General features: G+C 41.9%; 1 protein-coding gene across 1 annotated transcript in view; it reads right to left on the bottom strand.

Moving 5' to 3' along the window:
• LOC138078778 (deleted in malignant brain tumors 1 protein-like) overlaps positions 1-25197 on the bottom strand; it is a 373461-nt gene that overhangs the window by 96739 nt on the left and 251525 nt on the right. Inside the window, 8 exon segments of the mRNA XM_068971523.1 lie at positions 1987-2020; positions 2189-2579; positions 6389-6707; positions 11917-12231; positions 13536-13850; positions 13926-14018; positions 16754-17071; positions 17624-17932. Of these exon segments, the coding sequence (XP_068827624.1) occupies positions 1987-2020; positions 2189-2579; positions 6389-6707; positions 11917-12231; positions 13536-13850; positions 13926-14018; positions 16754-17071; positions 17624-17932 (2094 nt within the window).

The raw sequence follows: 25197 nt of genomic DNA, 5'->3' as shown, positions 1-25197 counted from the left end.
CATAGGAACCCCAAAGGACCAGCATAAGAAATTTGATCGTAAGGGAAAAATCCTAAAATTTTTAATCTGTGTTTTGCACTGTGCAAAATTAGATTCAATGTGAGGTTATCAATATGAAGAGATTCAGACAAAATATTATTTCAATCAAAAGGAGGAAGAGAGCAGGGTCACAATAAGCAAACTATGGCCTCTTTCAGCCATAGTTGAAGATCTGCTAGAAGAGTTCAAAGCTTCAAATAACATCAGAGGTGCCTGAGCACTGTGTTCTGATCTCAGACCAAAGAAGACAGAACCTGGGGAAGTTCTGTCACAAGAGTGACGTGTTTAAGTTTGCAGAGCTAAGACCGAGCCTCCTCTGTCTGTTCTGTGCTCTCAGGTCCCAGGTTCCTGCACAACATCTCATCTTCCTCCAGGCTTGGTGTTCAGAGAGCATCACTCCCCTTCTCCTTGTGCTTCACCTCTGCTCTTCCCTCACAGAGGTGCCTCTATTTCCCAAACCTCATCCATTTGCAAGAGAGACAGCAACCTGAGCCATAGGAGGGACCTCAGGGACCAGCTCTTCACGAAAATACTCTCTCTGAAGCTGTGCCCAAGCCTGGGAGAGCCCAAATTTTCTAAATTCAGAAGTCCTTGATAAAACTGCTCTTCTTCTGCCACTTCTTTTGCTTAAGAAGACATTTAGAAATGTCTCCTAACACTTTTCAGGTCAGGTAAAAAAACCCGCTTTCCATTAAGAGGGCAAGAAACTGGACAGGAGCTATAGTGTAAGTTCAGTCTTGAACCTAAAAATTTCACTCAGTTTCCTGAAATGCGGCAGTCAGGAGTTAGTTCAGTGAGGAACCATATCAGTCGGGGTTTCCTTGGCTTGGACTCATTTAAAAAGTGAAGAGGAACTAAAAAGCCTCTTGATGAAAGTGAAAAAGGAGAGTGAAAAAGTTGGCTTAAAGCTCAACATTCAGAAAACGAAGATCATGGCATCCGGTCCCATCACTTCATGGGAATAGATGGGGAAACAGTGGAAACAGTGTCAGACTTTATTTTGGGGGGCTCCAAAATCACTGCAGGTGGTGATTGCAGCCATGAAATTAAAAGACACTTACTCCTTGGAAGGAAAGTTATGACCAACCTAGATAGCATATTCAAAACCAGAGACATTACTTTGCCAACAAAGGTCCGTCTAGTCAAGGCTATGGTTTTTCCTGTGGTCATGTATGGATGTCAGTTGGACTGTGAAGAAAGCTGAGCACCAAAGAATTGATGCTTTTGAACTGTGGTGTTGGAGAAGACTCTTGAGAGTCCCTTGGACTGCAAGGAGACCAACCAGCCCATTCTAAAGGAGATCAACCCTGGGATTTCTTTGGAAGGAATGATGCTAAAGCTGAAACTCCAGTACTTTGGCCACCTCATGCGAAGAGTTGACTTATTGGAAAAGACTCTGATGCTGGGAGGGATTGGGGGCAGGAGGAGAAGGGGACGACGGAGGATGAGATGGTGGGATGGCATCACCGACTCGATGGACGTGAGTTTGGGTGATCTCTGGGCATTGGTGATGGACAGGGAGGCCTGGCGTGCTGCAATTCATGGTGTTGCAAAGAGTTGAACACGACTGAGCGACTGAACTGAACTGAATACAGAAATTTCCCTTACCTTCACTTACTTCAGGAAAGTACTCTTTTTGCACCTGTGCCTGAGCCTGGGAGGGCTCTGATCTCAGCTTCTGCTTAAGGCTCTTTGGTCCAGAGGATATGTCTCCTCCCATTATTATAGCTTTGAGGCTTGATTTTTATCCAGGGAAGCTAGACAGCATGAGTGACTGGTGATTTTCATTACCTTTGATCTTGACCACATCCTTATTTCTCTCCTTCTGACCAACTCGGCCCCTCTCTTCTCCCTGCAGCTGTGATGCATCCACCTCCAGACCAACTCTCGGGCCTCTGACCTTCAGCCCCACGTGTCCCTGGACCCTTCTGGCTCCTCAGACATTACTCTGAGCTCCTACTGTTTTGTTTGGAACAAAGCACTGTGTGGCCTGAAGTGTAGGATGTATCTCTGTTAAATGTGGTATTTTGCCTCTTAGAGATCCACAAAGATCAAAGTATCTTCCTGGAAAACCAAACCTGTCTTCTACTCTTGGGCTGTCCGTTCAACCTCTTTCTTGGAACTTTCCATTCTCTCAACCATTAGACACTGCTCTGACCGTACCTGAGCAGATGACTCCTGCGTCCTTATGATGACCACAGTTGTGCCGCCCCCAGGCCCTGGCAGGGCATTTCCACACTTGGGACTCCTTTCCTCCACAGTTCACGTCATCCATCCAGATGGGCCCTGATCCTGGCCCGAAATAAGCAGACCCCACGGCACTGAGGGCGTCTCCACAGCCCAGCTGCCTGCACACCACGCGGGCATCGTTCAGGTCCCAGCTGTCATCACAGATGGTGCCCCAGGAGCCCTGGTCAAGGATCTCCACTCTCCCGGCGCAACGATCGCCCCCGTCCACCAGGCGGAGCTTTCTGCTGTCTGAGGAGAGAGAAATGGGACAATGGGGCATTGACAGGGGTAATAATAAGGGTCTTCTGGTCCTGTGGGGCCCTCTTCTGAGGTTGCAGAGCCTGCTTGTTCAGACGCAGAGTCACTGAACTACAGCAGCACCTGGGTCTGGGGTCTTATATCAGTGAGAGAGAATAATAAGTTTGAAAATTTGAAAAAAAAAAAAAGAAAGAAAGAAAAAAAAAGGAAGTATTAGGTTGAAAATATTCTAGAGTGTAGTATAAGACAGAACGTGGTACACAGGTCCTATAAGTTGTAACCTTGGATTTGTAGAGTTCTGCACAGTAGCTGACAAAGATATACAGGAAATGTCAGGTTCTCTACTCTGAGAGTTAAATGAGTTTGGAGTCACAGGAATGGGCTGGCAATTAAATGGATTTCCTATAAACCAGACACACTTTGGTGCCCTTGACCTGAGAGTTAAAGGGATTAGACTAAAAGGAAGTGGAGTCAGGATCTGGCCTCATCAGAAGCCTCCTGAAGCAGCCATGGTTCTCCTTTGTACAGCCACACAGAACCAGAAAACAAATGGACCTGGAGATGCCATGGCTTACTGCAGAATATTTCACTTATGGTTCTAAGTTTCGAAGTTCTGGATGTGAAAGTGTTAGTCACTCAGTCATGTCCAACTCTTTCTGACCCAGTAGATTGTAGGCCACAAAGTTCCTCTGTCCATGGGATTTCCCAGGCAAGAAAACTGGAGTGGGTACCCATTTCCTTCTCCAGGGGATCTTCTCAACACAGGGATCAAACCAGAGTCTCCTGATTGCAGGCAGATTTTTTTACTGTCTGAGCCACCAGGAAAACCTTGGTTTCAAAGAAAGGGATAACTTTGAGTAGATTGGGCAAACTGGCAAGTGAAATAATGCCAGATGATATTGATTGGCACTGACCAGACACTACTGAGAATCATAAAACATTGCTTCTTCTCCAAATACATATAATCTCTCCTTGGAGTTCATGTAAAGAATCACCATTATTCAAAATTTGTAGTTATTTGCTCTCAAGGGGAGAAATATCATGTATTTATAACCTTGTACACAGCAGAAATAGGTTATATGCCTGCTCTGAAAGCACTTGAACAAAGAGTTAACAGACTTACTGTGTTATTCAGGCTTCCCTGGTGGCTCAGACAGTAAAGAATCCACCTGCAATGCAGGAGACCAGGGTTCAATCTCTAGGTCAGGAAGATCCCCTGGAAAATTAAATGGCTACCCACTCCAGTATTCTAGCCTAGAGAATTCCATGGACACACTTGAAAAGGCAACTTTGAGCAAACTTTGGGAGACAGTGAAGGACAAGGGAGCCTGTCATGCTTCTGTTCATGGCATCACAAAGAGTCAGACATGACTTAGCAACTGAAGAACAATTGCATTATTCCGCCTTTTACATATAAAATGTGATGCAAATAAAAATTAAATAATGTCTAGTAGTATTGCACTTTAAGCAAATGATGTGTAGAAAATAAAACATAAAATTGTCCACTTCCATGAAGAAAGGGGGAGTTAACAGCAGACCAATGGTCCTAATAGATATAATTTGAATAGCTGGAAAATGCAAACAAAAAAGAAAAAGCAGAGAAAGCAAAGATATTAGACATTTGTGGACTCAACATGGGCTAAATATGTTAAAAATCTAAAGAATGGAGATCATTTCAGTGTTAGTCAAGCATCTCCAGCTTCTCTTTCTCTGTGGGAATTTCCCAATGTGGTGCCTGGGTTAATGGCTAAGAATCTGGGCTCAGGGATACAGAGGACTCCTGTTGGGACAGAGAAGCCAGCATAATTGGGGGAGTGACCTGTGCTGGACAATACTAGAGACTTAAGAGCCTTTCTCACAGAACAGGTTTTCTCCTCCAGCATCTGCCCAGTACACAAGCTGTGAGACTTCCCTGTTGGCTCAGATGGTAGAGAATCTGTCTGCAATGCAGGAGACCTGGGTTCAATCCCTGGGCCAGGAAGATCCCCTGGAGAAGGGAATGGTTACCCACTCCAGTATTCTTGCCTGGAGAATCCCATGGACAGAGAAGCCTGGCAGGCTCCAGTCCATGGGGTTGCAAAGAGTCAGATACAACTGAGCAACTAATGCTTACTTACTTACACAAGCTGTGAAGGGCACGAGACCAAAGAACTATGTCAGAAATCTTGGAAAGCAGAGTTGCATCATTATCTTGAGTGCTGAGCTACCAAAACATCCAGGCTCTCAACTGAAATCTCTGAAAGCCCATGCCATGAAAGTGAAAGTGAAGTCGCTCAGTCGTGTCCGACTCTTTGTGACCCCATGGACTGCAGCCTACCAGGCTCCTCTGTCCATGGGATTTTCCAGGCAATAGTACTGGAGTGGATTATAATTTCCTTCTCCTGGGGATCTTCCCGACCCAGGGATTGAACCTGGACAGAGAAATCAGTGTGTTACCACAACTGCAGCCCAGACCTGTCACAGCTCAGTTCTAGGCTGTATTTAGGTATTACAATAATGTGGATCCTTTCCCCTACCTGCTGAGCAGAGCCAAAGATGAATTCTTTCAGATGTTAGAAAATATATTTGGAGTGTCTTATTTTTTAATATGTAACTTATAGCACTCACAAAAAAATTACATGGCATTGGAAGAGATGGGTTGATATAACAAATGAACACAGTGAAAAAAAGAAAATAAAGCAGAAGAGACATATGTGATAGAGATGCTCAAGTTAGTAGACAAGGATTTTAATTCTGATCAATCTATTTATGAAAAAAGAGAAAGAGAATAAACAAGTGAGAAGACGAAAGAATTAGGAAATAATAATGAATAAATAAAAAATATCAAAGGAAGAGACATCATTCAAAATAAAATAATTGGAATTAAGAAGTTAATAAATAAGTATAATAAATAATAATGTCTCTCTTTCTGTGCAGACATCCATCCTGTGTCCTTAAGCACACATAGCATCCCCCACACCTGGACCTTCAGTGAACCTATAGCTGCCTTCATCAGTTCCCATTACCATTCCTTTCCCTCCCAGCTACTATAACTCTCTTCCATCTTCTTACAAAAATGTTTGTCCCCTTATTCCCACTCTTGTCAAATAAGCCCCCAAATGCAATTCTCTTATGTTATTGAAGTCATCAGGTGTAAACATAACATAAAGCACACTAATTAATATTTATTGTTTCCAATATTGATTTGTCAGTGCATGGCTAAGTGTTCCTCCAAATTTCAAGTTTTTAAAGATGTTTTAAAGGAAAAAATAGAGAGAGGATCTTTGCTAGTAACAATGGAAGGGAGAGAACCTCTGACTCAGAGCATTTCATCCACAGTTCTCTGGTCCTACCTGTTAAAGACTTATGAATATTTACATCTAAATTTGCAAAGAAGAGTTGAAATTTGGCACAAATCCATAAATTCCTCTCTGATTTATTTAATGATGTCTTCTATGCCTCTACTCCTACTGGCCTAGTGCAAAACAGTGTCCCACACATTACTTATGGAAACAACTCCCTCCAGGAAGGACACACTCATTCTTGTCCCTCCTTCCCATGAGCTCACCTGTGCGAAGGGAATGTATGTGTGTTAATTTACAAATGTCTCAAATTTTAAAAAATGAATCATAAAAAAAATTAGGAAGATCAATTTTAATTGAGATAATAGATGAAACTACATCAAGTAAGATCAATGGAGAAAAAAAGAATAGCAGAGACTAAGAGGAAAGTAAACGAAACCCATCACCCACAGATGGTTGTGCACTGAGGGAGGATGGGTAGATGTTTCAGACCTCTCTAGCCCACCCTATCTTCTATTGTCAAGGTGATTAGGCTTCCTTGCAGATATCCATTCTCTTGGCCACTGGACTATGTAGAGGACATACCTGAGCAGATGACTCCTGCATCTTTGCTGTGCTTGCAGTTGTGTCTCCCCCAGCCCCGGGAAGGGCATCTCCACACATGGGACTCATTTCCTATGCAGTTCAGGTCGTCCAGCCAGATGGGCCCTGATCCCGCCCCGAAGTGAGCAGATACCATGGCGTCTAGGGCTTCGCCACAGCTCAGCTGCCTGCACACCACGTGGGCATCCTTCAGGTCCCAGCTGTCATCACAGATGGTGCCCCAGGAACCCTGGTCAAGGATCTCCACTCTCCCAGCGCAGGGACCGCCTCCGTCCACCAGGCGGAGCTGTCTGCTGTCTGAAGAAAGAAATGGGACAAGAGTGTTGACATGCGGAATGAATACGGTCTTTTGTACTAAGTCATTCAGGTATGACCTAAATCAAATCCCTAACAATTATACAGTGGAAGTGAGAAATAGATTCAAGGGATTAGATCTGAAAAACAGACTGCCTGATGAACTATGGATGGAGGTTTGTGGCACTGTACAGGAGAGAGGGAGCAAGACCATCCCAAGGAAAAGAAATGCGAAAAATCAAAATGGCTGTCTGAGGAGGCCTTAAAAGTAGCTGTAAAAAGAAGAGAAGTGAAAAGCAAAGAAGACAAGGAAAGATATACCCATTTGAGTGCAGAGTTCCAAAGAATACCAAGAAGAGATAAGAAAGCCTTCCTCAGTGATCAATGCAAAGAAATAGAGAAAAACAATAGAATGGGAAAGACTAGAGATCTCTTGAGGAAATTAGAGATACCAAGGGAACATTTCATGCAAAGACGGGCTCAATAAAGAACAGAAATTGTATGGACCTAACAGAAGCAGAAGATATTAAGAAGAGGTGGCAAGAATACACAGAAGAACTGTACAGAAAAGATCTTCACAACCCAGATAATCACAATAGTGTGATCAGTCACCTAGAGCCAGACAACCTGGAATGCGACGTCAAGTGGGTCTTAGGAAGCATCACTAGAAAAAAGCAAGTGGGGGTAATGGAATTTCAGAAGAGTTATTTCAAATCCTAAAAGACGATGCTGTGAAAGTACTGCACTCAATATGCCAGCACATTTGGAAAACTCAGCAGTGGCCACAGGACTGGAAAACGTCAGTTTTTATTCCAATCCCAAAGAAAGGCAATGCCAAAGAATGCTCAAACTACCACACAATTGCACTCATCTCACACACTAGTAAAGTAATGCTCAAAATTCTCCTAACCAGGCTTCAGCAATACATGAACCATTAACTTCCAGATGTTCAAGCTGGCTTTAGAAAAGGCAGAGGAACCAGAGATCAAATTGCCGACATTTGCTGGATCATTGAAAAAGCAAGAGAGTTCCAGAAAAACATCTATTTCTGCTTTATTTTAGATATTTATTTATAGATCCAGAAAACATCTATTTCTGTGATCCACACAGTCGAAAGCCTTTGACTATGTCGATCACAACAAACTGTGGAAAATTCTGAAAGAGATGGAAATGTCAGACCACCTGACCTGCCTCTTGAGAAACCTGTATGCAGGTCAGGAAGCCACAATCAGAACTGGACATGGAACAACAGACTGGTTCTAAACAGGAAAAGGAGTACATCAAGGCTGTATATTGTCACCCTGCTTATTTAACTAATGTGCAGAGTACATCATGGGAAACGCTGGGCTGGATGAAGCACAAGCTGGAATCAAGATTGCCAGGAGAAATATCAATCACCTCAGATATGCAGATGACACCACCCTTATGGCAGAAAGTGAAGAGGAACTAAAGAGCCTCTTGATGAAAGTGGAAGATGAGAGTGAAAAAGTTGGCTTAAAGCTCAACATTCAGAAAAGTAAGATCATGGCATTCAGTCCCATCACTTCATGGCAAATACATGAGAAAACAGTGGCTGATTTTATTTTGGGGGCTCCAAAATCACTGCAGATGGTGATTGCAGCTATGAAATTAAAAGATGCTTATTCCTTGGAAGGAAAGTTATGACCAACCTAGATAGCATATTCAAAAGCAGAGACATTACTTTCTCAACAAAGATCTGTCTAGTCAAGGCTATGGTTTTTCTAGTGGTCATGTATGGATGTGAGAGTTGGACTATAAAGAAAGCTGAGTGTTGAAGAATTGATGCTTTTGAACTGTGGTGTTGGAGAAGACTTTTGAGAGTCCCTTGGACTGCAAGGAGATCCAACCAGTCCATCCTAAAGGAAATCAGTCCTGAATATTCATTGGAGGGACTGATGCTGAAGCTGAAACTCCAATACTTTGTCCACCTGATGGGGAGAGCTGACTCATTTGAAAAGACCCTGATGCTGGGAAAGACTGAGGGCAGGAGGAGAAGGGGACAACAGAGGATGAGATGGCTGGATGGCATCACTGACTCAATGGACATGAGTCTGAGTGAACTCCGGGAGTTGGTGATGGACAGGGAGTCCTGGAGTGCTGCAATTCATGGGATTGCAAAGAATTGGACACAACTGAGCAACTGAACTCATTTGAACTGAACACCATGATCAAGTAAGATTTGTTCCAAGGATGCAAGGATGGTTCAACATTCACAAATTTATCAATGTGATACACCAAATTAAGGTAAAAATAATATCCTCTTAGTAGATAGGGAAAAATCATTTGACAAAATTCAGCATCCATTTATGATTGGAAAAAAAGAAAAAAAAACCTCTCTACAAAATAGGTATAGAGGGATCATACTTCAAGATAATAAAGGCCAAATGACAAACTTTCATCTAACATCATACTGTACTGCAAAGAGCTGAAAGTTTTTTCCTCTGGGATCAGACACAAGAGAAAGATGGCCACTTTCACCACTTTTATTCAGCATAGTTATGGTAGTCCTAGGCAGAGCAGTCAGGCAAAAGAAAAGAAAATTGTTCTTTGTTGTTGTCATCCTTTAGTCACCAAGAGTGTCCAACTCTTTTGTAACACCATGGAGTGCAGCCCTTCAGGCTCCTCTGTCCATGAACTTCTCCAGGCAGGAATACTGGAGTGGGATGCCATTTCCTTCTCCAGAGGATCTTCTCGACCCAGGGATTGAACTTGTGTCTTCTTGGCAGGTGGAATCTTTACCACTGAGCCACCTGGGAAGCCCCCCAAAAGAAAATATAGGCATCCAAATATAATAGTTTTTGATGGGGTCGTTAGGATTTTCTCCAGAGAAGGGCATGGTAACCCATTCCAGTGTTCTTGTCTGGAGAGTTCCATGGACAAAGGAGTCTGGCGGGTTACAGTCCATGGGGTCGCAGAGTCAGACACAACTGAGTGACTAACATTTAGGGTTTTCTATATATAATGTCGTGTAACCTGCAAATAGCATCAGTTTCACATCTTCCTTTCAGATTTCAGAAAAGAAAATATGGACAACTAACTCTGAAAGAAAAGTGAAAGTCTCTCAGTCATGTCTGGCTCTTTGCAATGGCAACCCACTCCAGTACTCTTGCCTGGAAAAATCCCATGGATGGAGGAGCCTGGTAGGCTGCAATCAATGGGGTCGCTAGAGTCAGGCACGGCTGAGTGACTTCACTTTCACTTTTCACTTTCATGCTTTGGAAAAGGAAATGGCAATCCACTCCAGTGTTCTTGCCTGGAGAATACCAAGGACAGAGGAGCCTAGTGGGCTGCTGTCTATGGGGTTGCACAGAGTCGGACACAACTGAAGCGACTTAGCAGCAGCAGCAGCAGGGCAATATAGTCCATGGAATTTTCCAGGCCAGAATACTGGAGTGGGTAGCCTTTCCCTTCTCCAGAGAATCTTCCCAACCTAGGGATTAAACTCAGGTCTCCCACATTGCAGGTGGATTCTTGACCAGCTGAGCCACAATCCCCTGGAGAAGGGGATAGCTACCCACTCCAGTATTCTGGCCTGGAGAATTCCATGGACTATCCATGGGGTTGCAAAGAACAGGACACGACTGAGCGACTTTCACTTCACTTCAAGTCTGAAAGGAAGAGGCAAATCTGGTACTATTTGGAGGTTAGATGACATTATATACAGAAGACCCTAAAGACCTCACCAAAAACTTTGAGAACTAAATCACTCAGTCAAGTTGCAAGATGCAAATCTATACTAAAAAAAAAAATTGTATTTCTATGCACAAACAAAAAAAACTGTCATAAGGAGAAATTAAGAAAACAGTTCTATTCATAACTGCATCAAAAGAATAAAATATCTAGGAATATATTTAACCATGGAGGTGAAAATCCTGTGCACTGAAAACTATAAGACATTGAAGAAAGATATTAAACAAGCACAAATAAACAAAAAGATATTCTCATGGATTGAAACACCTAATGTTGTTAAAATGGGCATACTATACAAAGCAATCTGCAGATTCACTGCAATCCTTATCCAAATTCCGATGGAAAATTTCACAGATATGGAACAACCAATTCTAAAATTGGTATGGAACCACAAAACGTCTCAAATAGCCAAGGCAATCTTAAGAAAGAAGAACAATACTGGATATGTCATAATTTCTGATTCAAACTATATTACAAAGCTGTATTAATCAAAAGAGTATGGTATTGGTATAAAAACAGACCCAGATATTAATGGAACAGAATAAAGAGATAAATCCAGAGAAAAAGAGAAAAAAAATAGAGAAAGAGACCCAGAAATAAACTCAAATGCATATGATTAATTAACTTTTGCCAAAGGAAAAAAGATATACAATGGGGAAAGGACAGTTTCTTCAATAAATAAGGTGAAATTGCTGAATCATGTGGAAGTTCTATTTTTAATTTACTTGAAGGAAACAAAAACACTAACGTAAAAAGATACATACAACCTAATGTTCATTGCAGTACTATTTACAATAGCCAAATAATGTAAGTCTTCATTGATGGATGAATGAATAAAGAGAATGTTTTACATGTATATATATCCAGCTATCAAAAAGAACAAAATCATGACATTTGCAACAACATGTGGGCCTTGAGGGCATTATGCTAACTGAAATAAATCAGACAGAGGAAAAAAAATACCATATGATCTCATTTATATGCGGACTCTTAAATACAAAAAATGGAGGTTCAGAGATGCAGAGAATAGGTTGGATGCCAGAGGTGGGTTGGTGTAGGCAGAATTGGTGAAGGTAGTCAAAGGCACAAATTTCCAGCTCTAAAATTGATGCCATGAGGAAGTAATGGACAGCAAGGTGACTATACTGAATACTGTACTGTGTACTTGAGCTTTTAAGAAAATACATATTAAAAATTCTCATCATAAGCAAAAAGTTGTAACGATATATGGTGATCAATATTACTAGACTTATTCTGCTGATCACTTAGCAGTATATACAAATATGTAAGTATTATGATGTACACTTGGAATAAGATTATGTGAATTACAGCTCAACTAAACAATTTAAATAACAAAGTTGGAACGTATGGATTAAATTAGCTCCACCTAACTTCATTTTGTGGACCCAAATTAAACTTATCACTTAGATTTTAAAATATAGAATCTCACTACTAACATCCTACAGGGTTGAGACAGACACAGAAACAGATAGTAATTCACCTGCACAGGAGATATAGGATTCCTCCTTTGGAGAACATGAAGTGTAATTCCAAGGGTCAGAAGGACACTGCCAGAGAGAGGTGTCAGTTTTCCGACACCGGATTCCATCCACCCACCGGGGTCTAGAACCTCCCCTAAGAGCAACAGAAGAGTTGAGACTTCCACTGTCCCCACAGCCAAGCTGTCTGCAGATCACGGACACAGTGATGTCTTCCATGGGGCTTCGGCAGACACTGCCCCAGGTCCCATTGTAGAATACTTCCAGCCACCCAGCACACTGCTGGTCCTCGCTCACCATCCTGAGGGCCAGGAACTCTAAGGTTGAAAATGAGGAGACAAGACACAATGAGCACTATACTCAGTGCTCTGGGTTTTCCTGGCTCCCAGAAATTGTGACCATACATCCCTGACCCAGCTGAGGAGATGCCCACTAGGAGACAAGACTGACTTTTGTATCCCTTCTTCCTGACTTTAACCACTAGCTTCTGTCTTTCTGTTTCTACCACAATGATGTAATGGATACAACAAAAAGAAAGACCAACCTGGGCATCTGGTGGCAGGGGAGCTGAATCCTGCTTCCTGACAAAACCTCCACAAGAGCGTGTGAGAGGATTTGAGGTAGACAGTGAAGCAGTAGACAGCATAATGAACTCCAGAGATGTCCACAGCCTAATCCCTGGAGCCTGTGATATGTTACCTGATCTGGAAAAAGGGACTTCTAGTTGTTTAGTCGCTAAGTTGTGTACAACTCTGTGCAACCCCATGGATTGTAGCCTGCCAGGCTCCTCTGTCAATGGGATTTCCCAAGCAAGAATACTGGAGTGGGTGCCATTTACTTCTCTAGGGGAGCTTCCAAACCCAGGGATTGAACCTGCATCTCCTGCATTGGCAGGCAGATTCCTTGCCACTGAGTCACCAGAAAAACCCAAAAGGGGCTTTACAGATGTGATTAAGCTAAAGATTTTAGGATGGCGAGATTAGGCCGGAATACTATGAATTAGCCATATGCGCACAGTCTAATCACATGCTTATATCCACTATCCCTAAAAGAGGAATGTTTTCCTGTCTCTGGTTAGAGGGAGATGTGACTATAGATAACAGAGATGAGCAGCATTGCTGATCTGATGATGGATGAAGGGGGCTATAAGCCAAGGAATGTAGGTGGTTTCTAGAAGCTGGAAAAGACAAGAAATAGATTCTTCCCCAGATCCTCAGAAGTGATTTGGCCCTGCTGAAACCTTGATCCCAGCCCAATGAGATCCCTGCTTGACACCTAGCCTACAGAACTATAAAGCAATAAATGTAAGAAGCAAAATGAAATTATTACCCTGGGTTTAATATTTTTGCACCATATATAATGGAAGAGTGAGCCACACTTTCACGTGGAAACTGTAAGAAATGGCTCTACGAGGAAACACTGCTGAGAAGAAAGGACCAGAACTGTTTAGCTGCTGCAGGAGGAAGTGAAAGCACCTTGTGTTCAAGTCTGCTGGAAAGACAGGCTCCATGGGAGGAAGCCTCCTTCTCTGGTCCTTTCAGTATCTCTCCCTCAGGGCTCAGACCCCCGTCCTCCAGGGCCCCACCCCTCCCCCAGCCTGTGGACAGTGTGCAGCACAGACCTGAGCAGATGACCCCCACATCCTGCTTGTGTCTGCAGTCGTGCCAGCCCCAGCCCCGGGAAGGGCACCGCCACACTTGGGATTCATTTCCTGTGCAGTTCACGTAGTCCAGCCAGATGGGCCCTGATCCTGCCCCAAAGTGAGCAGACCTCGTGGCGTTGAGGGCTTCTCCACAGCCCAGCTGCCTGCACACCACGCGGGCATCGTCCAGGTCCCAGCCGTCATCACAGATGGTGCCCCAGGAGCCCTGGTCAAGGATCTCCACTCTCCCGGCGCAGGGACCGCCCCCGTCCACCAGGCGGAGCTGCCTGCTGTCTGAGGAGAGAGAAATGGGACCATGGGGCATTGACCTGGGGAATGAGAAGGGTCTTCCATCCTGTGGACCCTCACCTGAGCAGTAGGGGGCTCTCTCCTCTAAAGCCGCAGAGCCTGGTGGTTCAGACAGGGAGTCCTTGCACTGAGGCAGCACCTGGGTCTGGTTTACTGTGGAAACAGCAATTATCAGAGGGTTGAGAGGGTTGAAGAACAGGAAACTGAATTAAGCTATATAACAACCTGGTGATGGAGGCAGAGATGAAACTGGCAACATAGCAGTAAAGTTATTGGAATTTTAGAGTTCTGCTTCTGACAGTGCCACAATTTTTGTTTTAAGCCTAGCCTTGCTCAGTGAATGAGTTAAATAAGGGGTTCTATTCCTAAATCTGTCCCTAAATAGAAGAAGGAAAATAAAATCCTTTCTGAAAGATATCTATGATTTTTTCATCAAAAGCTGGGAGTAAAAAGCAGACATCAGAAAGAATTCCACAGGATATTCAGCAACTAGAGTTACCTGACAGAAAATTCAAAGAGCCATGAATAAAGGACTTATGGAATTAATTGACAAAATGTGTATCTTGGCAGAAAAATGATAACATAAAACAAATAATTCTAGAGCTGGAAAACTTAATAGCTGAAGTTAAGAACTAACAAATGAGTGTATCAGCAGATTATATCTGTATAAGGTAAAATTAGTAAAATGGACGATCAGAGGACAGATATTCCTCTATTTAGAAATGCCGATCCATGGTAATATCCTGATTATAGGGCTGTATAACAAAATTTCCCATCTGAAACAAAAATTATATGTAATTTAGCTCATGATTTCCCAGGTAAGTAAACTGGGAAGGACTCAACTTGGCAGTTCTATCTTAGGGTCTTTCATGTGGCTGCACATAGATGTCATCTGGGGCTGAAGTCATCAAAGACTTGACTGAACTGTGGTTATGTAAGGAAATTCCCTAAAGCATTTTAGGGGTAAAGGGACAATATGTCTGCAACCTAATTCAGAAAGATATTCAGGGAGAGATGAAGCAGGAAGGGGACAGAGAGGGAAAGGAAGAGAGACAGAGAGATGGAGTGAAAGAAAGACATTTAAAATAAAATACTATCAGTGGGTCAATCCAAGTAAAGGTCATCTGAAACTTTAATTTATATTATTCTTTTGACTTTTCTGTAAGTCTCAAATTACCTCAAAATAAAAAAAATTTAAAAGGTGAAAACAAATGAGAGGGAATCATTCTGAAGACACCTTCAAGAAAAGAAATATTAATAACACCAAAAACATAAACTCCTAGGAGAAAATCTAGTAGAAGATGGAAAAACCTCGAGAGAAATTTGAGACCAAACTGAATGGAAGGATATATTACGTCAATGAATTTGGAGACTCATAGTTGTCAGAGTCAATCATCTTCAAATTTCTATGTAGATTAAATCGTATCTCAATCAAAACACTTTTTTGGTGAAAAATTACAAGCTGATTTCAAAGTTTAAACAAAACACAAAGTCAAGAATGATCTTGGCAAGAAAAGCAACGAAGTTAGAGAAGCAAATATAAAGTAACCCCTCTAAATTAAAATTATCCAGACTTACTGTAAAGTTGCAGTATTTAGGGCTTCCCTTGTGGCTCAGCTGGAAAAGAATCTGTCTGCAATGTGGGAGACCTGGGTTCGATCCCTGGGTTGGGAAGATCCTCTGGAGAAGGGAAAGGCTACCCACTCCAGTATTCTGGCCTGGAGAATCCCATGGATTTTTTAGTCCATGGGGTTGCAGAGTCCAACAGGACTGAGCAACTTTCACTTTCACTTTCAGAACTTTGCAGTAATTAAGAAAGTGAAGTATTGGTGCAAAGATAGACAAATGATACAATGGGACAGAATAGCAAGACAGACATACTTGCCCTTCTGCTTATGACAAAGGTGCAGTGCAGTGGGAAAAAGAGTCTTTGCAGAAAAAGATACTGAGTCAGTTGATATACATATGAAACGTGACCCTTGTTTTACATAGATATCAATCCCAAAAGGAATGTACTGTTATATTCAAGAGGAAAATAATTAAACTTCCATAAGATACTCTTGGAGACTGTTTTTATGATCTTACAGTAGGCAAGGGGCTTTTTAAAGGGATTCGAGAAATACTAAATGTACAGGAAGAAGTCAGTAAATTATATATTTCTTAAAGATGAAGAACGTGGCTCATCCAAGGACACCATATCATTAAGAAAATGAAAATAAAAGATCAAGTGTTAAACACACAAATTAAATAGCATATATTTGCATCCAAAGTAAGTTCTACCATCATATTTGTAATTGTCAAGAACTGAAATCAACTCAAATCTCTACGATCAGTTAAATGGATCCATAAATGGTCATGTGATCATTCAAAGGCATACTCTAGAGTAATAAAAACGAATGAAGTGTTGTTATACAACATCATTCGTGAATCCCTAACATAATGCTGAGGTGAGGTATCGAGACATAAAAGGAAATACACTGCACAATTTTAAATAAAGTTAAAAAACCAATGAAATACTCTATGGTACTAGAAGTTAGGTAAGCAGTTTTCACTGGAGAGGAGGGAGGGCACAGTTATGGGGAAACAGCAGTGAGTCTCTGGTGCTGTGAATGTTCTCTTGGTTGATCTAAGTTGAGAAACATAACTGAAGTCTACACTTACTGCTTATACATCGTTTTCTATGATTATATATAAATAATAGTGTTACTTAAAAGTATATTATTTCCCTTCACACTTCTTGCCTTTACCTGAAAAATGAGTGAACAATAAGAAGAATCACTTCACCATGAAATATCTGACTTCTGAAGCCAGTTTTCCCTCACTCTCTGCTCTTGGGGACGTTTCACTCCAGGAGCATCCTGAGTACCAGTAGCCCTTCCCTCTCTCACCTGAGCAGATCACAGAGGCTGTGTTGCCATGGGAACAGTCAGGACCACCCAGGGCAGTCACAGGGCAACTCCACAGGAAAGACTCAGCCCCTGAGCAGTGAAATCGGGCTGTTGAGATCTGATTACTTCCTTCCACAAAGCCTGGTCCTCTGGGGGTGGAGATGGCAACTCCACAGCCGAGCTGACGACAGACAACATTGGCATTGGCCAGACTCCAGTGGGAGGCACAGAGCACTCTCCATCGTCCAGAAATGTTCATCTCCACCTGCCCCTCACACTGAGAGGTGCCACTTTTCATGAGCCGGACTTCTGAGTATGCTGGTAGAAGAAGACAGAATTTCAGCAAACTCTCAGGATTTTTCCACCTGAATTGAGAGTACATATAGTCATGTCTGACTGACTGTGACACCATGGACTGCAGCCCACCAGGCTCCTCTATCCATGGAATTTTCTAGGCAAGAATACTGGAGTGGGTTGACATTTCCTCCTCCAGGGGATATTCCCTACCCAGGGATCAAACCCATGTCTCGTGTATCTCCTACATTAATAGGTAGATTCTTTACCACTGAGACACCTGGGAAGAATCTGCATGCAATGCAAGACACGTGGGTTCAATGCCTGAGTCAGGAAAATCCCCTGGAGAAGGAAATAGAGACCCACTCCAGGGTTGTTGCCTGGGAAATTCCATGGAGAGAGGAGCCTGGTGGGCTACAGTCCATGAGGTCACAAAGATTTAGACACAGCTGAGTCACTAAACAACAGCAAAAACCCTTTCCAAGGATACTGATCAATGACTGTGTGTAGTGTCCCTCAGCTTGATTTTGTGTGAACTAGATGCGCAGGGAGGTTAAGTCTTAATGTGCATCTCACCAGAACAGACGACTTGAACAGCTCCACTGTGGTGACAAGTGCCCCCTGGACAGGGCACTCTGGGGCAGGACCAGAGCTCAGGCTCCTCCCCTTTACACCTGAACTCTTCAGCCCAGACCCGGCCATTTGATGCTCTGAAGGGCAAGTGTCCCAGGACAGACACAGCCTTGCCACATCCCAGCTCTGCACAGATGACATGGGCAGTGGAAAGTGCAAAGTTCCCATCAGTCACTGGGGTCCAGTCTTCTCCAGAATACACTTCTACTCTCCCTGAGCAGGGTCCATCCCCTCCAACCAGACGCACAAATCCTAAGAGAAAAGCAACAAGAACAAAAAACCCAGTGAGTCTTAATGGTACTGACTTGGCAATTGGAAACAACATACCATGAACAATGGTGTGAAATATTTTCTTTTTCAGGAGTGGCCCATGGAGAGAGAAGCTGACAGTGTCTGAATTGCATTTGAGCAAGTTTCTGAAGAAAAATCCAGGATTTGCAGGGTCAGTTTGGAAAGGCTGATTTCCAAGAATGTATATTTTGAGGTTAGTTAGGATGTGAATTCCTCATCTAGGGGCCTGGAAACAACAGAACCCAAGAGAACTGCCCTGCAGTGGGCATCAGATTTGATTGAAGAACTGACCCAGGGTAAGATAGGTCCATGGAATTCAAAAGTTTAGAGGCTAAGAGTCAGATAAGGTTGGAAGGCCATCCTGAGATTTCTGGGCCTAGAATTCTGGCCAGTTATTCTCTCAGGAGCCAATACCCAAATCACTGAAGATTAGGAAAATGATGAGGGCTGGATTCACGAGTGCAGATCAGACTGTAGGCAGACGTATGGTTCACAGGAAGAAAGTTAGATATTATAGCAGGTCTAATACTATGATTTCACATGCTGTGCCTCCCAGGACTGCTGCTGCCTGTGCCCCTATCCTCACAGCAGGCTACTTCTAACCCATGCCTCCACAGAAGACCTTCAGACACTCCCAGGCAGTTCTGGTTTAGTCTCTTGTGGAGGTCAGTGCTCCTTTCCCTGGGTCCTGGTATGCACAAGGTTTTGTTTGTGCCCTCCAAATCTCTCTGGCTGGCACAAAGTTTGATTTTAATTGCTATTGTGCCCGTCTTCCTGTCTTGTTACAGCTTCTCCTTTTGTCCTTGGACATGGGGTATATTTTTTTGGTGGGTTCCAACATTCTCCTGTTGATGGTTGTTCAGCAGCTGGTTGTGATTTTGGTACTTTTGAAAGAGAAGATAAGTGCATGTCCTTCTACTCCACCATCTTAGTAGAGACATAAATCCTCTTGAATGATGTCACCATTAGCCCCACTATAGAGCCACTGGGTGGGGAGTCCACACACTAGAGACCAATTATAGTAAAGAAGTTCTTTGCACTGTTGCGAAATTCTAGGCCCCACAACAGACTTCCCAAACTGAGGATCTGACAAAGGACTGAGAATCTCAAGGGAATCTAATTTTGAAGGTTAGTGATTATAGAACTTCCACAGGAATGGGGAAACAAAGACTCTTGGAGAGCACAAATAAAACCTTCTGTGCTGTGACTCCACAAGAGACTGAGCCAAACTTGCCTGTGAGTGTTTGGGAGTCTCTGGTGGAGGCATGGGTCAACAGTGGCCTGCTGTGGGATCAGGGACATTGGCAACAGCAGTTCTGGTAAGCTGAGAATACTGGCATAAGTCCTTTTGGAGGAGGTTACCATTATGCCCATCTGAATGGAGAGTTCCAAAGAATAGCAAGGAGAGATTTTAAAAAGCCTTCCTTCAGCGATCAATGCAAAGAAATAGAGTAAAACAACAGAATGGAAAAGACTAGAGATCTCTTCAAGAAAAGTAGAGATACCAAGTGAAACATTCATGCAAAGATGAGCTCGATAAAAGACAGAAATGGTATGGACCTGACAGAAGCAGAAGATATTAAGAAGAGGTGGCAAGAATACACAGAAGAACTGTATAAAAAGATCTTCACAAACCAGATAATCACAATGGTGTGATCACTCATCTAGAGCCAGACATCCTGGAATGTGAAGTCAAGTGGGCCTTAGAAAGTATCACTATGAACAAAGCTAGTGGAGGTGATGGAATTACACTTGAGTTATTTCAAATCCTGACAGATGATGCTGTGAAAGTGCTGCACTCAATAAGCCAGCAAATTTGGAAAACTCAGCAATGGCCACAGGACTAGAAAAGGTCAGTTTTCATTCCAATCCCAAAAAAAGGCAATACCAAAGAATGTCCGAATGCATAATTGCACTTGTCTCACACGCTAGTAAATTATTGTTCAAAATTCTCCAAGCCAGGCTTCAGCAATACATGAACCGTGAACTCCCTGATGTTCAAGCTGGTTTTAGAAAAGGCAGAGGAACCAGAGATCAAATTGCCAACATCCGCTGGATCATCGAAAAAAGCAAGAGAGTTCCAGAAAAACATCTATTTCTGCTTTATTGACTATGACAAAGCCTTTGACTGTGTAGATCACAACAAACTGTGGAAAATTCTGAAAAAGATGGGAATACCAGACCACCTAACCTGCCTCTTGAGAAACCTATATGCAGGTCAGGAAGCGACAGTTAGAACTGGACATGGAGCAACAGACTGGTTCCAAATAGGAAAAGGAGTGCATCAAGGCTGTATATTGTCACCCTGCTTATTTAACTTATATGCAGAGTACATCATGAGAAACACTGGACTGGAAGAAACACTGGACTGGAAGAAACACAAGCTGGCATCAAGATTGCCAGGAGAAATATCAATCACCTCAGATATGCAGATGACACCACCCTTATGGAAGAAAGTGAAGAGGAACTAAAAAGCCTCTTGATGAAAGTGAAAGAGGAGAGTGAAAAAGTTGGCTTAAAGCTCAACATTCAGAAAACGAAGATCATGGCATCCGGTCCCATCACTTCATGGGAAATAGATGGGGAAACAGTGGAAACAGTGACAGACTTTGTTTTTTTGGGCTCCAAAATCACTGCAAATGGTGACTGCAGCCATGAAATTAAAAGATGCTTACTCCTTGGAAGAAAAGTTATGACCGACCTAGAAAGTATATTCAAAAGCAGAGACATCACTTTGCCGACTAAGTTTCGTCTAGTCAAGGCTATGGTTTTTCCTGTGGTCATGTATGGATGTGAGAGTTGCACCATGAAGAAGGCTGAGCACCGAAGAATTGATGCTTTTGAGGTGTTGGAGAAGACTCTTGAGAGTCCCTTGGACTGCAAGGAGATCCAACCAGTCCATTCTGAAGGAGATCAACCCTGGGATTTCTTTGGAAGGAATGATGCTAAAGCTGAAGCTCCAGTACTTTGGCCACCTCATGCGAAGAGTTGACTCATTGGAAAAGACTCTGATGCTGGGAAGGATTGGGGGCAGGAGGAGAAGTTAATGACCAACAATGAGATGGCTGGATGGCATCACGAACTCGATGGACGTGAGTCTGAACTCCGGGAGATGGTGATGGACAGGGAGGCCTGACGTGCTGGGATTCATGGGGTCACAAAGAGTTGGACAGGACTGAGTGACTGAACTGAACTGAACTGATCCCTACCATAGTTTTGCCTCAGGCTAAATTACAGGGTGGGAACATAGCCCCGCCCATCTGCAGATAATTGGATTAAAGATTTACTGATCATTGCCTTTCCCACCAGAGCAAGACCCAGTTTTCCCCACAGCCAGACACTCCCATCATGAAGCTTACCCAAGCCTCTTCATCCACTAGAGAGAAGACAGAATGAAAACCATAATCACAGAAAACTAATCAAAATGATCACATGGATCACAGCTTTATGTAACTCAATGAAACTATGAGCCATGCCATGTAGGGCCACCCAAGATTGACAGGTCATGGAGGAGAGTTCTGACAAAACATAGCCCACTGGAGAAAGGACTGGTAAACCGTTTCAGCATTCTTGCCTTGAGAACCCCATGAACAGTATGAAAAGGCAAAAAGATATGACACTGAAAGATGAATCCCCCCAGGCTGGTAGGTGCCCAATATGATACAGGAGAAAAGTAGATAAATAGCTCCAGAAGAAATGAAGAGGCTGAGCCAAAGTGGAAATGACACCCAGTTGTGGATGTGTCTGGTGGTGAAAATAAATTCTGATGCTATAAGGAACAATATTGCATGGGAACCTGGAATGTTAGGTCCATGAATCAAGGTAAATTGGAAGTGGTCAAATGAGATGGCAAAAGTGAACATCAATATTATAGGAATCAGTGAACTAAAGTGAATGGAAATGGGCAAAATTAATTCAGATGACCATTATATCTACTACTGTGGGCAAGAATCCCTTAGAAGAAATGGAGTAGCTGTTCTAGTCAACAAAAGAGTCCAAAATGCAATACTTGCATGCAATCTCAAAAACAATAGAATGACCTCTGTTCATTTTCAAGGCAAACCATTCAGTATCACAGTAATCCAAGTTTATGCCCCAACCACTAATGGCGAAGAAGCTGAAGTTGAATAGTTCTATGAAGACCTACAAGACCTTCTAGAACTAACACCAAAAAAAGATATCCTTTTCATCATAGGGGCCTGGAATATAAAAGTAGGAAGCCAAGAGATACCTGGAGTAATAGGCAAGTTTGGCCTTGGAGTACAAAATGAAGCAGAGAAAAAGCTAACAGAGTTTTGCCTAGAGAATGCGCTGGTCATAACAAACACCCTCTTTCAACAACACAAGAGACAACTCTATGCATGGACATCACCAGATGGTCAGTACCAAAATCAGATTGATTCTATTCTTTGCAGCCAAAGAAGGAGAAGCTTTATACAGTTAGTTAAAACAAGACTGGGAGCTGACTGTGGCTCAGATCATGACCTCCTTATTGCAAAATTCAGCCTTAAATTGAAGAAAGTAAGGAAAACCACTAAACCATTCAGGTATGACCGAGATCAAATCCCTTAAGATTATGCAGTAGAAGTGACTAATAGATTCAAGGGATTCGATTTGATAGACAGAGTGCCTCAAGAACTATGGATGGAGGTTCATAACATTGTACAGGAGGTGGTGACCAAAACCATCCCCAAGAAAAAGAAATGCAAAAGGACAAAATGGTTGTCTAGGGAGGCCTTACAAGTAGCTGAGAAAGGAAGAGAAGCTAAAGGCAAAGGAGAAAAGGAAAGATATACCCATCTGAATGCAGAGTTCCAAAGAATAGCAAGGAGAGATAAGAAAGACTTCTTAAGTGAACAAGGCAAAGATATAGAGGGAAATAATAGAATGGGAGACTAGAAATCTCTTTAAGAAAATTAGAGATACCAAGGGAACATTTCATGCAAACATGGGCACAATTAAGGACAGAAACAGTATTACCTAAAAGAAGCAGAAGATATTAACAAGAGGTAGCAAGAATACACAGAATAACTGTACAAGAAAAGGTCTTAATGAACCAGATAACCATGATGGTGTGATCACTCACCTAGAGCCAGACTTCCTGAAGTGTGAAATCAAGTGGGCCTTAGGATGGATTACTACAAACAAAGCTAGTGGAGTTGATGGAATTGCAGCTGAGCTAGTTCAAATCCCTCGGGGACCATATTTCAGATAGAAAAAAATTTAACCAAACAAAAAATTAAAACCCACATTATAAGGAATAAGTTTTTAAAATACATTTGCCTAGTTTTTGAGTGTGCTCATGATTATTTATATACACAGTTGAATTCTTTCTAGTAAAGGATTCTAATTACTTAAGTTTGTGAACTTTGAAAAGTATGTTACAAAAGTTCATAAAGAATGTTCTAACAAAATAAAACTCTACTACAGAAAGCAGGGGAGAATAGAAAAGACACCAGAGTAATTAAAGTATTGAAAGATCAGCTTAACCACTTATTTAAGAATGAATGGTAAGAGATAAGAGGTACTGGTTAGCACCCAAGCTCTGGTTTGATTAGGAGTTTTGTCATAATACACTCATTCCAATTAAAGCATGTTTACTTAATAAATTGCTACTTTCTATATTAATCCCATGAGATTACAAATTAAGAAAGAACAAGAAAGAAACATTCCTTGCATGTTGTTTTATGTAGCCTGATACATTTTAGACATTCAAATATATGCCAAGTAATCAATAAAATCATCTATTAATAAATAATAAAGTCCTGTACACATTGGATAGAGGTTTCTGAAAGATTATTTTTTATATTCTACTTGATCTTAGTTTACATGCAAAAAAAGATGTGTTAAAGTAGTAAGAAAATTTATGAAATAGAGGGCTGATGTGAGGAGTTAAGATATTAAAAACAATAAACCCTACTGTGTTCTTGTGTAACAATAGTCAAGAGTGAATTGGGTAGAATACAAATATCTAATAGACTTAAATAAACACACATAAACACATACACACACACACACAAAGAGATTTACTATTTGAAGTACGTAATACTTTAAATCATAGAGAAGATAGATTTTTGAATAGTGCTGAAAACTTACATTAGATAGATTTTTAAATAATAAAATTAAACGCATACTTTCTATAAATCTCCAAAATAAACTATATAGTAGTTAACTATTTATATCATAAATAAAGCAGAAGACACTGAGAGAAACAATGAATTACATATATTCTTTGAGAAACAGAGTTGACTGTAAAGAAGACTCATTTTAGCTTCTGAATAACAAAAAATTTTTCTGTATGTCAGCTAATGAACACCATATTTCTGTGTTGCATAAAGTCATTTGCCTCTGTGATGTGACAGAAAATGTTTCATTGGTCTGTAACTTTATAAGCACATTTTAATATCTGACCAAGTCTCCCATTGTTACTGAGACATGACGTTTTAATGATCCAGTAGTTCCAATATGTTGTCATCTGAGGTAATTTAACATAGTATCTGGGGTCACCACCAATCACATCCATTTGTTGGATACCACTTATATGCTTATTGGAAGGTAAGTGAAGTTTCTGTGCAAATGAGGTCAAGGAAGCCCCGACTGACTTGCCTCCTCACTGAACTCCTGATCACATCTTCTAAGGAGTTTGAGTGAAATATTGAGGGTTAAAACTAGGATTACTCTGACAGCTCCTGTCCAGGTTCCTGTCCTTTTAATGGAAATCAGTCTTCCTGACCTGACCCGAAAGATGTCAGGATACATTTATAAGTATCGGCCTAAACAAAAGAAATACTCATAGCAGAGAAAAGCAGTCTTATCAAGGCCTACTGAATTTAGAATTAATGCATTTAACCTAATGCCAGAGAAATCCCAAAGGACCAACATAAAAATACTGAAGTTAACAAAAAAAACCCCAAATTTGGAATCTGTGTTCTAATATGTAGAGAACTAGGTTCACAAATTGGATCATTAATATGAAGAGATACAGATGCAGCATTACCTCAGTCAAAAGGAGGAAGACACCCAGGCCCACACTAGACAAACTATGGCCTCTTTCAGGGATAATATCAAGGAGAGTTCAAAGATGCAAATAACACTGGAGTTGCCTGAACACTGTGTTCTGATCTTAGACCAGGGAAGACAGAACCTGGGGAAGTTCTGTCACAGAGTGACATGTTCACAGTTGCAGAGTTAAGACTGAGCCTCCTCTGTCTGTTCTGTGTGCTCAG

Source organism: Capricornis sumatraensis, chromosome 4, assembly GCF_032405125.1.
Source record: "Capricornis sumatraensis isolate serow.1 chromosome 4, serow.2, whole genome shotgun sequence".
Classification (NCBI taxonomy): Eukaryota; Metazoa; Chordata; class Mammalia; order Artiodactyla; family Bovidae; genus Capricornis; species Capricornis sumatraensis.
Note: the sequence above shows the minus strand (reverse complement) of the source record. Positions and strands in the feature narration are given on the sequence as shown.